General features: G+C 48.9%; 1 protein-coding gene across 2 annotated transcripts in view; it reads left to right on the top strand.

Annotated features, from left to right (window-relative positions):
• The first annotated feature begins 448 nt into the window (after positions 1 to 448).
• dennd2c (DENN/MADD domain containing 2C) overlaps positions 449 to 12,495 on the top strand; it is a 30,756-nt gene continuing 18,709 nt past the window's right edge. For both annotated transcript variants that reach the window (XM_030360820.1, XM_030360813.1), the window contains exons 1-5: positions 449 to 793; positions 5,585 to 6,734; positions 8,454 to 8,569; positions 9,785 to 9,906; positions 10,677 to 10,847. In XM_030360820.1, the coding sequence (XP_030216680.1) occupies positions 6,454 to 6,734; positions 8,454 to 8,569; positions 9,785 to 9,906; positions 10,677 to 10,847 (690 nt within the window). In that variant the 5' untranslated portion in view covers positions 449 to 793; positions 5,585 to 6,453. The remainder of the gene's footprint in view (positions 794 to 5,584; positions 6,735 to 8,453; positions 8,570 to 9,784; positions 9,907 to 10,676; positions 10,848 to 12,495) is intronic.

The following is a 12,495-nucleotide window of genomic DNA, read 5'->3' as shown; positions in this document are numbered from 1 at the left end:
AAATGCTACTGTTGTAATGGGGTTTTCTTAACCAGTGATCTTTATTGCATTTGTGAAAGCTGTTTGTGTGAGCTTGCTAAAAGTATATAGACCAGTTTTCCTGCCAGAAATAGTTGTAGCTGCAACATTCAATGGCCATACCTGCAGATTATCTACAAGGAAAAGCTTTAATTTATCTCATTACAAAATGACAATCGAAATATCAGGAAAATTGCTAATATGCGTTACAACCTCAATTCAACGCCATTTCGACGTGTGGTAAATGACGTTGAAAATTAGCACGCAAATCATCGTTGAAACAACGTAGTATTTTCGACATTCTCCGACCGTTGAGATAACGACTATCCACCACGTTGATTCAACGGTGAATTTTAGTCGTCTGACGGAAACCGACTATTTTAACCAACAATCAACCCGTTTTCGACGCCCCATTGCTGTCTGGGAGTTGACGTCACCTCAACGTGGAGGATCCCGGACTCAACTTTCTCACACAGCAGCTCAGTGCAGAGGAGCGGCCGAGAGGGGCTTTGGAAATCGGCTCGCTTGCTGCAATTCACAATTTTTCTGTTCGGGTTTTCTCTCTTTTTTTTATCCCACCGCGTATCTCGTCCTCCTAGCGGGACGCCAGAAACGAGAGTCGGGCTCGAGTCGGTCGGATTAAACTTTCCTTGTGGAGATAGCGGATAGAGCAGCAGCTCGGATACGAGGCTAGTTGGAGAGCTAACGCTCCCCTGGACCCGGGGACCGAACATGGATGTGTTCTGCTTTTCTTTGTCATTGCGATATGTTGGAGGTATGTGAACACTCTCAGCCGCACAAGCTCGACTCGAGGTTCGCTGTTCGCTCCACCGCTGGGTAAACACGCGACCGCAACGGTTCAAAGTTGGAGTGTGTGTGTGTGTGTGTGTGTGTGTGTGTGTGTGTGTGTGTGTGTGTGTGTGTGTGTGTGTGTGTGTGTGTGTGTGTGTGTGTGTGTGTGTGTGTGTGTGTGTGTGTGGCCATTCATTCACATAAAGTTAGACATTTGTTCTAATTTACTCCTAAATCTGTCACTTTTTCGAAGGCTTCACTGTTGATCAATTCGTGGACCATGCTTAGTTACAGCACATGTATTAATTAATTATATTTTAAAAAAAGGCCCAGAGAAGATTTAATCAAATCAATAACTAATCCTCTCTCTCTCTCTCTCACGCACGCACGCACGCACGCACACACACACACACACACACACACACACACACACACACACGTTGGATTTATTTAATTAAGGAACGAATCACATACCACGACTAAGTATCTTAATTGCTTTTCGGTGTTTGAACAACGGGTCTGATGATCCCATCACACTCATCCAGGTGAACCGGATCCTAACCTGTTAATAACACAGTAAACAGAGAATGAATCACACACCAATCCCTCTGTCTCTGTTGTTAGTGGTCGCTTTAAAGATGTTCGCATTATGTCTTTTCCGGTTCATCCGTTGGATGGCCGACAGTGGGGTGTCATTACGCCAATGCACAGGCGCTGTAGTGGCGCACCGCTAACGCGCCGCACTCTTGCCGCGCCCCTCTCCTGCCGCGCCGCTCTCCTGACGCACCGTGGCTCCTGTGGCCAACACCTCTACGACAAGTTCAGACTTGCAGCAATTCTTGAGTTGGGCGTTTGAAGGTGTTATTAGGGTTTAAATTAGCCCTGAGCCGATGACAGGGTAACAGCCCATGTAGGCCTATACGTTGTCTGGTTTCCACGGTGACTCACGAAGTTTCACTGGTTTTACAACCATTTGGGTTGCTGTCCGTTGTTGCGGCACATCCTAGACGTGTGGTTTGTTATCAGTGCGGTTTGTCATCCAGTCTGTTTACAAACCGCCCAGCTGTCAGTGCAAACTGACAGTTTGAAAGGGTGTGAAGGAATGGCCCTAATAACGGCAGTTATAACGCTGCTCGTGTTTCACGGCAGCGGTTTGGATATCGCACAATACATAATTATGGACCAAGCTGCTGATCCTCCTTCCTGCCTTTCAGGAAATGCATGACGGGCATTCCGGTGTAGCCTACTACGTAACCGCACACACACACACACACACACACACACACACACACACACACACACACACACACACACACACACACACACACACACACACACACACACACACACACACACACACACACATTTACGTTGCAGGGTTTGTAAGTGAATGCGTGATATTCGGACATTCCTCTCTCCACCATACGTTACATTTAGGTCAGACCAAACAAAAGACTATCCCCATTATCCCCGGGAATAGCTGGGCTGGGCTATGCTTTGGGTGTGGGTTCGAATCCCTCCCTCCACCGTGCTCAGCGGAAACACTTTTTTTCCCATGTCTCTCGTTTAGCGAAATGCTTTCTCAGCCGTTTCCGACGTAACCTGCAACGTGGCCGAGAGAGAGAGAGAGAGAGAGAGAGAGAGAGAATCCATTCCATGGCAGGAGCTGGGTTGTGGGTTCATTCCCCAACATCTGCCTGGCACAGAAGCCCAGAGTTGGGACCCTTCTCCCTCAGTGACTGCTATGGGTGTTGCTGACGTGATGAAGGAGCCAGTATACTATGCATCACGTTTAACTACAAGGGATTAAGCAGTCTTTCCCCATGCCGAAAGGTTGTGAGTTCAATCCCCAATATGTGTCTCCGACCGACACCCTTGAGAAAAACTTCAGACCCCCACCCTGATAACTGGGTGAATGTGGTGTTGATGTGAATCATGGGGTCATACATTCTCCACATTGTCATGTTCAACGACATGACTGATGAATCATGATGGCGGTAGGTATCCCATGGCTGTATCCCACGTTGACGTTCAGGGTTGGCAGGCTTATTGTCACTGGTTCAAAGTAAACCTCGAGGGTTTGAACCAGTCGCAACCAGTCATGCCAAACTTCCTTACTTGCCATACACCGGTCGGCGTGGGAATGTTTGATCAATAAAGTGCATTGTCCTTTGTGGACGGTTACGGTAGACGAGAAGTAGCCTGAGGGGCTTCCCCTAAACCTTGACATGTCAAGATGAGTTCCGACTTTAGTCTGTCCTCATCTGAACGCTGGGTGAAAAGAGAACAGCACTTTTATTTTTGTATTGCTCAGAACATGCATGCATACATATTTTCTGTGAAGCCAAAGGGAAATTGAGTTAATAATACATACTTTTTAGGGGAACAATCTTCTGTGTTCCCCTTCTGTACACACGCACACGCGCACGCACGCACGCACGCACGCACGCACGCACGCACGCACGCACGCACGCACGCACGCACGCACGCACGCACACACACAGGTACGTCGTGCATGTGTGTTCCATGTACATAATCATCTACTGGTGGCTGTCATTTTTACTGCTGTGTAGCCAGCTAACACCACGGAGCAAGCGGTCTAGATTACCAGCGTTTCAGGGGATTTCCCCCTCTATCTGTAAAGGACGCAATGATTAAACGACAAGTTCCTGTCGGTGTCACGCTCATGATAGCGGGACGTACTTTGACCTGTACCTTCCAGAACTCTTTAAGGTCTCTGTCCTGCTTAGAGACAGAGACTGCTACAGATCACTGCTTAGAACATATCACTGCTTAGAACTAGGGATCGGACGATATGGATTTTTGAGGGCCGATACAGATTTTTTTTCATCAGCCGTAGCCGATAACCGATAACGATTTTCTTGAGCCGATATTTGGAGCCGATACTACCCTGGAAATCCAGGGTTCTCGCGAGAGCACGATTTGAATTTGCTCAGCGAGTCACTCTGGGAACGAGCAATGTACTTGTGTATATTCTGGGCCTCCCCTGGCCCAGAACATTAATGAATCACATCGATTTATCAATATAGGCGGGCCAAAAGCGTTGCTGTTTTACCGACCGGATACGGCAAGAGTCTTATCTATTGGTTAGCTCCACTGGTCTGGATACGTCACCCCTTGTATTCTCCTGATATTTTCAAATGTATGCTTGGTGCAGCCCCTCGAGTTGGGCCATTTCATTACTCGTCGCCAGACCCTACGGCTTTCTAGATGTAGGTCTGGATTTCCAGGCTAAGCCTCCCTCAATTTACATCATAAAAATGACACAACGATGATAACAAATGTTGCAATGTCTCAATTTAAAAAAATTAACATTTATTGAACTGTCTGTAAATCATGGCACAATAAATACAAATAAAATAAAAGGCTGATATATCGGTCGATCACTACTTAGAACTACAGATCACTGCTATGACCGACTTATCACTACTTAGAACATATCACTCCTTAGAACTACAGATCACTGCTTAGAACTAAAGATCACTGCTTAGAACATATCACTGCTTAGAACTACAGATCACTGCTTAGAACTAAAGATCACTGCTTAGAACATATCACTCATTAGTACTACAGATCACTGCTTAGAACTACAGATCACTGCTTAGAACTAAAGATCACTGCTTAGAACTACAGATCACTGCTTAGAACTACAGATCACTGCTTAGAACTACAGATCACTGCTTAGAACTAAAGATCACTGCTTAGAACATATCACTCCTTAGTACTACAGATCACTGCTTAGAACTACAGATCACTGCTTAGAACTAAAGATCACTGCTTAGAACTACAGATCACTGCTTAGAACTAAAGATCACTGCTGCTTATAACTACAGATCACTACTTAGAACATACTACTGTTTATAGCTACAGATCACTGCTTAGAACTACAGATCACTGCTTAGAACTAGATCACTGCTTAGAACGCTTATAGTGATGTGTTTCTCTGTTTTGGCCTTGAGCTGATGTGAAGTTTGAAGTAGAAACATTTTGTGTTTCACTCACCTTGTTAGAGCGACTGTAAACATTACCATTGGATTTAACTTGTACGCTTTATTTCAATGTTCTAGGATTAAACATTCAAATATGTGTGTCTGATATATGTTTCTGCACTCTACTCCTAGCTGAGGTAGCGTTTTGATAATGAAATGTGTACTCTTGGGAAATCCCCATTCAGGACCCCCTTCCTGTCCGTGTATAAATGAGCGTTTTGAGGGGCTCCCTCTGTGGTCCAGCTAATGGCGCGGTGAGGCGGTGCTGGTAGAGTGCCGGGCTTCGACCTTCTAGTAATCGACCGATATATCGGCCGATATTTGCGATTTTTTACGTGTATCGGCATCGGCTGATTTTCTCTGTTTTTCCGTAACTTTTTTTTTGGGTATGATTTATAGACAGTTCAATAAATGTTCCTCTTTTAAATTTAGAATTGTAACATTTGTTAATCATCATTGGGTCATTTTTATGATGCTTATTCTGGGAGCAAAAGCAATATCGGCTCCAAATAGCGGCTATAGAAAATCGGCATCGGCGTTCTGGTCTTCGGCTATGGCTGATGAAAGAAAATATATATCGGCCGATCCCTAATCTAAGAAGAACGCCCCCTTGCTGAGAACATACGTCTGGGACCCCTCACCTCCACCTGCAGGACACGGCCTGACGGAGTGCGTCTGCCCGGGGTGCTGCTGCGACCTGCTCCTTAACGGCCGCGTGTGATTGATCGAAGCTCTTTGTGTGTGTCTTACCCTTCCCTTTACAGGCTGTTTGTGAAAGGAGCAGGCGGGAAGGGAGCTACGTGTGCTAGTCGGTTCAGCGAGGAGACGCGCCCAGCTCAGGGCGAGAGAGACCTGACCATCAATCACACCGTCTGGATCAACCAATAAGGGATAAGGGAGTGGGCCGGGGCAGGGTGCCCCCTTCGCCGGCGTTTGATTGGTCGGGCCCCGGAGTTCAACCAATGGATGAGTGATGAGGATGAGCTGGCGGTCGCCCCCCTGCACGGCGCGCTGGAGCAGGTGAGGAGGGGGGGGAGCAGGGTGGCGGCCATGCAGAAGCGGGCCAGCCCCGCCTGGCTGCCCCACGGGGGGGGGGGGGGGGCCCACGGAGCTGGGCTCCAACATACGGCAGAAGATCTCTCAGTGGGAGGGCCGCAGTCAGCCCGCCGCCGTCGGCAAGCCCCGCCCCCCCGCCTTCACCCGAGCTCTGTCCGCAGACCTCCTTGGTCGTGGTGGGGGTGGTGGTAGTGGTGCTGGTGCTGGTGGAGGTGGTGCTGCGGGTGCGGGTGGGGACGATGCCCCTCGAGACCCCTCACAGAAAGCGACCCTTTGCAAAACCAAAAGCCTGGCCTTGGATTTCCGGGAAACCCAAGAAGCCACGGGACTCAGACCGGTCGGGCGGAGGTCGGAACCCTTCCAGAGAGACTCCCCGGGAATCTCCACCTCCGTCCCGGACAAGAGGCCCTCGCTCTCCCCAGCTCTCCGGTCGTCCCCCAAGGTGGTCCCCCAGACCACGGCCCCCTCAGGTAAACAAGCCACCGCCCCGGCCGAAGACTTCCGGTACACCCCCAGCCGGCCCGTGCCACAGCCCGAGCACCCCCCCAGGGACGACCCGGACCCCGACGACGACAACATGCCCGCGGGGAACTTCTACACCAGCCGGGGGTTCTGGCGGAGGCTGGAGGGGAACAAGCTGCTCTGGGAGAAGGGCCTGGGACCCCCGGAGACCCCCCAGCCGCCCCCCAAACCCCTGAGGACGTTCCAGTACCTGGAGACCAGGGCCGGGGCTGCGGCGCCGAGCCAGGGGGTCTCGGACTCCAGGGGGGGCAGGATAATAGCCCGGCCGCCCGACTTTCCCCCCCCACCCTGCCCCGGTGACAGGACCAACGGGCTGTCACGGTACAACAAGAACAGGTGAGCGTTTACATCCGGGGCGTTTGGCAGACGCTTTTATCCAGAGCGACTTACGATGAGGACATTTGTAAGGCGGGAGAAACTACAATAAATCGCTGTCAGTACAGTAGGGACGTTCATAGAACCAAGTGCCAAGCACTAACAATCGCTAGGTTAACCCATTCACCGCTCACAACAAAGATAGCTAGGATAAGACGCTACACGATGCTAAGTACTACGTTTAAGTGAAGACGTACAACATACAATAAGTGCGCGTACACTAAGTGCCAGGATGTACATCATACAATAAGTGCGTAGATTAAGTGCCAGGACGTACATCATACAATTAGTGAGTAAGGGGGGTGGGGGGGAAGGTAAGCGGATAAGCGGATCACCTTTTCGTCGCTCGGCAGGTGAACTGGGGCTTGTACACTCTTGCTTGCTGGTTGCGTAGCAAGTCTGTGAACAAGTCTGTTCACTTCCAACACAGCACTGCGTTCCAGATATGCTGCGTCTAGAGATGAATGTGGTCGCTTTGACCTAGGCAGACGATCTGCTGTACTGTTGCCGTTTGGTGGAACCAGTGTGTATCAGCCTCCCTGTATATTTAGTACCTTTTTGTGCATTTTTCCATTTTATTTTCTCTCTCTAACTTGTTCAGAGTAATATCTAAGGATGATATAATTGGTCACATCTGTATCTGGAATCGTTTATATAATATGACACATTCTCATACAAGGCTTATAAGAAATGTTTAAGCCAAGAGAAACTGAACTTTAGGAATGGTGCTCTAGTCTTTAAATTGGATTGCTTTTGGAATGGTGAGAAACAAGGGTTCTAGTGCGGATAGAACTAGGGAACAGGGGTTCTAGCGCAGATGGAACTAGGGAACAAGGGTTCTAGTGCGGGTAGAACTAGGGAACAAGGGTAGAACCAGGGGTTGAAGGGGAGAAGGAACCGTTCGTGTCTGGATGTTGGCTGGATTCCCGGTGTGATGTCATCTTCGGTGGCCCAGTTCCTCCACTCCTGGGGTTGAGCTTTGGCTTTCTACGGCCAAACACCAGTTAACTCTTCAGTGTCTCTCCACTCCACTCTGTAGCCAAGACGCAGACCAAGACGCAGACCTAGATTGGCAAACACCTCACTCTCGATTGATGGTTTAATCCTTTAGGCTTTAAAATCTCAACACTAATCGCAAAAACCATGACAAGTTACCATAGTCCAAAATGATGTTTTGAAAGAGCTTGCTTTATCCGACAAGCAGCCAAGAAACAAAGCTATTACAAAGCTATAACAAAGCTGGATCATCATTTTATTATGATCCATGAACCAAATATTTGAATATAAATGCAAATTAATGAGCATATGTTTTTTATTTGTATTTGAGGAATGACTTGAATAATTGATCGATTATCCATATTGGATTCGCTGCATTTTCTGACAGTCGGTTTATGGATGAATCGACTCAGCCCTAACTTTACATCCCTTTGGGTAAGAGCATCAGTAAAGCAGGTTATAGTCATAATATAAGTTGTATTTAGATGCAATAAGATCTCTTCTTTATTTTTTGTACTCGCTAGGTGCAATCTCTGTCACTGTGCTAACAGGAACCTCTCCCACTATGTTGAATAGATTGATCAGACTAATTGTTTCCACTTCAAGGCGGGACAGATTTAACTAGACATGCTGGCCCCTCGTCCCCTCCTCTTCCTCACCTCCTCTTCCTCACCACCTGTGCAGGAAGTCCTTTGAGTACGAGGACGCGTCGCACATCACTGTGAAGCAAGGCATGCTGGGAGACGAGGAGGGCCTCTACCACGCCTACTCGGACGACAACATCTACGAAGACATCATCTGTAGGTCCCTGAACGTGGAGGGATGACCACAGACAGGTCTTATAGAAGATGACCACAGACAGGTCTTATAGTAGAGGACCACAGACGGGTCTTATAGTAGATGACCACAGACAGGTCTTATATTAGATGACCACAGACAGGTCTTATAGAAGATGACCACAGACAGGTCTTATAGTAGACGACCACAGACAGGTCTTATAGAAGATGACCACAGACAGGTCTTATAGTAGATGACCACAGACAGGTCTTATAGAAGATGACCACAGACAGGTTTTATAGAAGATGACCACAGACGGGTCTGTGGTCATCTTCTAATAGAAGATGACCACAGACAGGTCTTATAGTAGATTACCACAGACAGGTCTTATAGTAGATTACCACAGAAAGGTCTTATAGAAGATGACCACAGACAGGTTTTATAGAAGATGACCACAGACAGGTCTTATAGAAGATGACCACAGACAGGTCTTATAGTAGATTACCACAGACAGGTCTTATAGTAGATGACCACAGACAGGTTTTATAGAAGATGACCACAGACAGATCTTATAGTAGATGACCACAGACAGGTTTTATAGATGATGACCACAGACAGGTCTTATAGTAGATGACCACAGACAGGTCTTATAGTAGATGACCACTGACAGGTCTGGTCTTCTCATGGTAGATGACCACAGACAGGTCTTATAGTAGATGGTCTTCTCATGGTAGATGACTGAGCAGAGCTCCTTCCATAATGTTTTATTGACTCCTGAGACTCACTGGGTCTGCTTCAGAATCAATGCAGTGCATTACCACTGAACAGACCTTTCCATGTCTGGGATCTATTGGCTGCTAATGGCCATCGCCCGTTCCTGCCATAGCACTCGTTCATTGCTCTGACATGCAGTTTTGGGAAATCCTGTATTGACGATACCGTGCAAAAATCGGAACATGATTGCATAAGTAGTCTGCCTTTCACTTTAGAATAAAATAGTTGCATTGTATGGCTTAATTTTCAGTCCTGGAAACACTTAGTTCTATGGGGTCAGCTTAAAGGGAGACGATCCGGTTTGAACCCGTCTTGTCTTCATCTTTGTTTCTGTCGTCATCTTGTTGCCTATTGGCTGCTGACCCGGGGGGGGGGGTTCTCTTTGACTGCTCCAACGTGTTTCGTGTGATACTGCACCTCAGCTGTTACCCTAACCTCTGACCTTTCTCCCCCCCCCGCTCCAGCTGAGGGCCCCAGGGAGAGCCCCTACGAGGACGTCAAGCTGTCCCCCATGTGCCTCCCTCTGGGAAGGGCCCGACCTCGGCCCTCCACCTTCTCCCAGAGGGACAACCAACGGGGGCCCAAGGTATGGACGGAATAGGGGTGTCTGGGTGGTGTGCTGGGGGCTACGTCCTCTCAAAGACGTCACTGGGTGGCGGAGGCCTCGATACGAGAGGAGATGTACCTCACTGTGACCCGATGGGACATGTGGGACTCCCAGCCGAAACACCGCACATATAATGGAGAGAAGAACTGTTATACCACTATGACGACAATACTGAGAATACTGTGATACTTGTGTTGGGATCTGTCCCTGGAAGGGAGGGGGGGGTGTTCTTTTCCTGCTGGCTGGTTTCAGGGTGAATGTCTGTTGATGAGGGCTACTCTGCCTGTCTGCTGGTCCTTCTGTGACTAGATGCGGTACTTGGACTTGGTTGACGTTTCTAGGGACCAATTCCAAGTGTACTTGGATGGTGTACTTTGGATACACCATCCAAACCACCATACTCAGGATGTTCCCATCCATACCTGCCTGCCTGGGGCCTTGAGTAATAGTGTCTGCAGATCAGGGGCGTAGCCACGTGGGGGCCCCGAGTATGAAAAAAAAAAAAAAAAAAATCCAGTTTGATCTAACTTTGACTTCTTATTCAAAGTGTTATATTTTGACGTTCTGAATAAATGTTGCACTTAAAATACCCCCCTCCCCCCCCCGACAATCAAGTGCCACCCCAACTATAAGACTGGCCCGAGCTGGCCACCACAGTAATTATATCCTGGCTACGCCCCTGCTGCAGTTCAATGCTCATATTGATCATAGTGATGTAATAACGTATATCTACTGGTTATAAATGTCAGGCGTCGTCCAAGCCCCACACCCTGCGAGACCACCCAGCCCGGCCGAACAGGAAGGGGTCCCAGCAGACCCTGCCCACCAACGTCTCAGCGCTGCTGGACACCCCCAAACCGGCCGGCCCCCGGCGCTCGGCCACCCAGAGGGTACCCCGGCAGCCCCCACCCCAGGCTCAGGTAAGACCCCCCCAGGACCCTCTAGACCCCCAACCCTTTAGACCCCCCACCCTTTAGACCTGGGTCTAGAAACCTCTAGACCTCGACCCCCCCTACCTTTAGACCTGGGTCTAGAACCCTCTAGACCTCGACCCACCACCCTTTAGACCTGGGTCTAAAACCATCTAGACCTCGACGCCCAGCACTTTAGACCTGGGTCTAGAACCCTCTAGACCTCGACCCCCCACCCTTTAGACCTGGGTCTTAATCCATCTAGACCTCGACGCCCAACACTTTAGACCTGGGTCCAGAACCCTCTAGACCTCGATCCCCAGCACTTTAGACCTGGGTCTAGAACCCTCTAGCCCTGGCTCTGAAACCCTGTACACAAAGACCCTTAACCCTTTAGACTGGGTCTGAACCATTTGAACCTGGGTATAAACCTCCTAGTCCTCGGACTAAAGTCCTCGAGACCTAGACCCTCAACTCTTTGGAGCTGGGTCTAAACCACCCTCTATACCTGGACTGAACCCTCTATACCTGGACTGAACCCTCTAGACCTGGCCTCAAACCCTCTAGACCTGGACTGAACCCTCTAGACCTGGACTAAACCTTCTAGACCTGGACTAGAACCCTCTACATCTGGACTAGAACCCTATACATCTGGACTAGAACCCTCTAGACCTGGCCTCAAACCGTCTAGACCTGGACTAAACCCTCTAGACCTGGACTGAACCCTCTAGACCTGGCCTCAAATCGTCTAGACCTGGACTAAACCCTCTAGACCTGGACTAAACCCTCTAGACCTGGCCTCAAACCGTCTAGGCTTGGACTAAAACCCTCTAGACCTGGACTAAACCCTCTAGACCTGGACTAAACCCTCTAGACCTGGACTAAACCCTCTAGACCTGGACTAAAACCCTGTAGACCTGGACTAAACCCTCTAGACCTGGACTAAACCCTCTAGACCTGGACAAAACACTCTAGACCTGGACTAAAACCCCCTAGACCTGGACTAAAACCCCCTAGACCTGGACCAAATACCCTAGACCTGGACTAAATCCTCTAGACCTGGACTAAAACCCTGTAGACCTGGACTTCAGGTACCAGGACCTAAGCCACACCTGTCCTTCCTTTGGAAGAGTCCATCTGTAGTGCACCTCTCCGTCTATTGGTGCGACAAACTGCTTTTTAAGAATATATAATAATATAATATATATCTGCCCGGTTCTCATAGAGAGACTATCGATGGAATCGTTTGCTTTCAGAGGGTAGGGGAGAGTAGGGTGGGATGGGAGTGTCTCGATGACAACAGGAAGTAGAGGCAACATGCAGGAACAGGATAATAGAGTGAGGAGAGCTTATTTTGAACGTGAGTGAGTTGAAAAGCTGGCGGAGTCTTCCAACATCGGGAGGGAGACGGGCTATGGACGCAAGGTAGAGTTTCTGGGGCTCTCGAGATTAACGTGGCTTTGAATACTGCAGCGTGTTTTTAAAAGTAACTAGAACTGCAAGCAGTTATGCAGGGGTCCAAGAAGTGTGCATTTCGCCGGCACAACGCGACAAGAAATGTGCGTTTCGCCGGCACAACGCGAAGCATGTGTTCAAAACGCTACCCTGAACCTGTGGATACAAAGGATTTGACTGTGGTAGGAGTAGCGAGAAGTCA

This window comes from Gadus morhua, chromosome 1 (genome assembly GCF_902167405.1).
Source record: "Gadus morhua chromosome 1, gadMor3.0, whole genome shotgun sequence".
NCBI classification, from domain to species: Eukaryota; Metazoa; Chordata; class Actinopteri; order Gadiformes; family Gadidae; genus Gadus; species Gadus morhua.
Note: the sequence above shows the minus strand (reverse complement) of the source record. Positions and strands in the feature narration are given on the sequence as shown.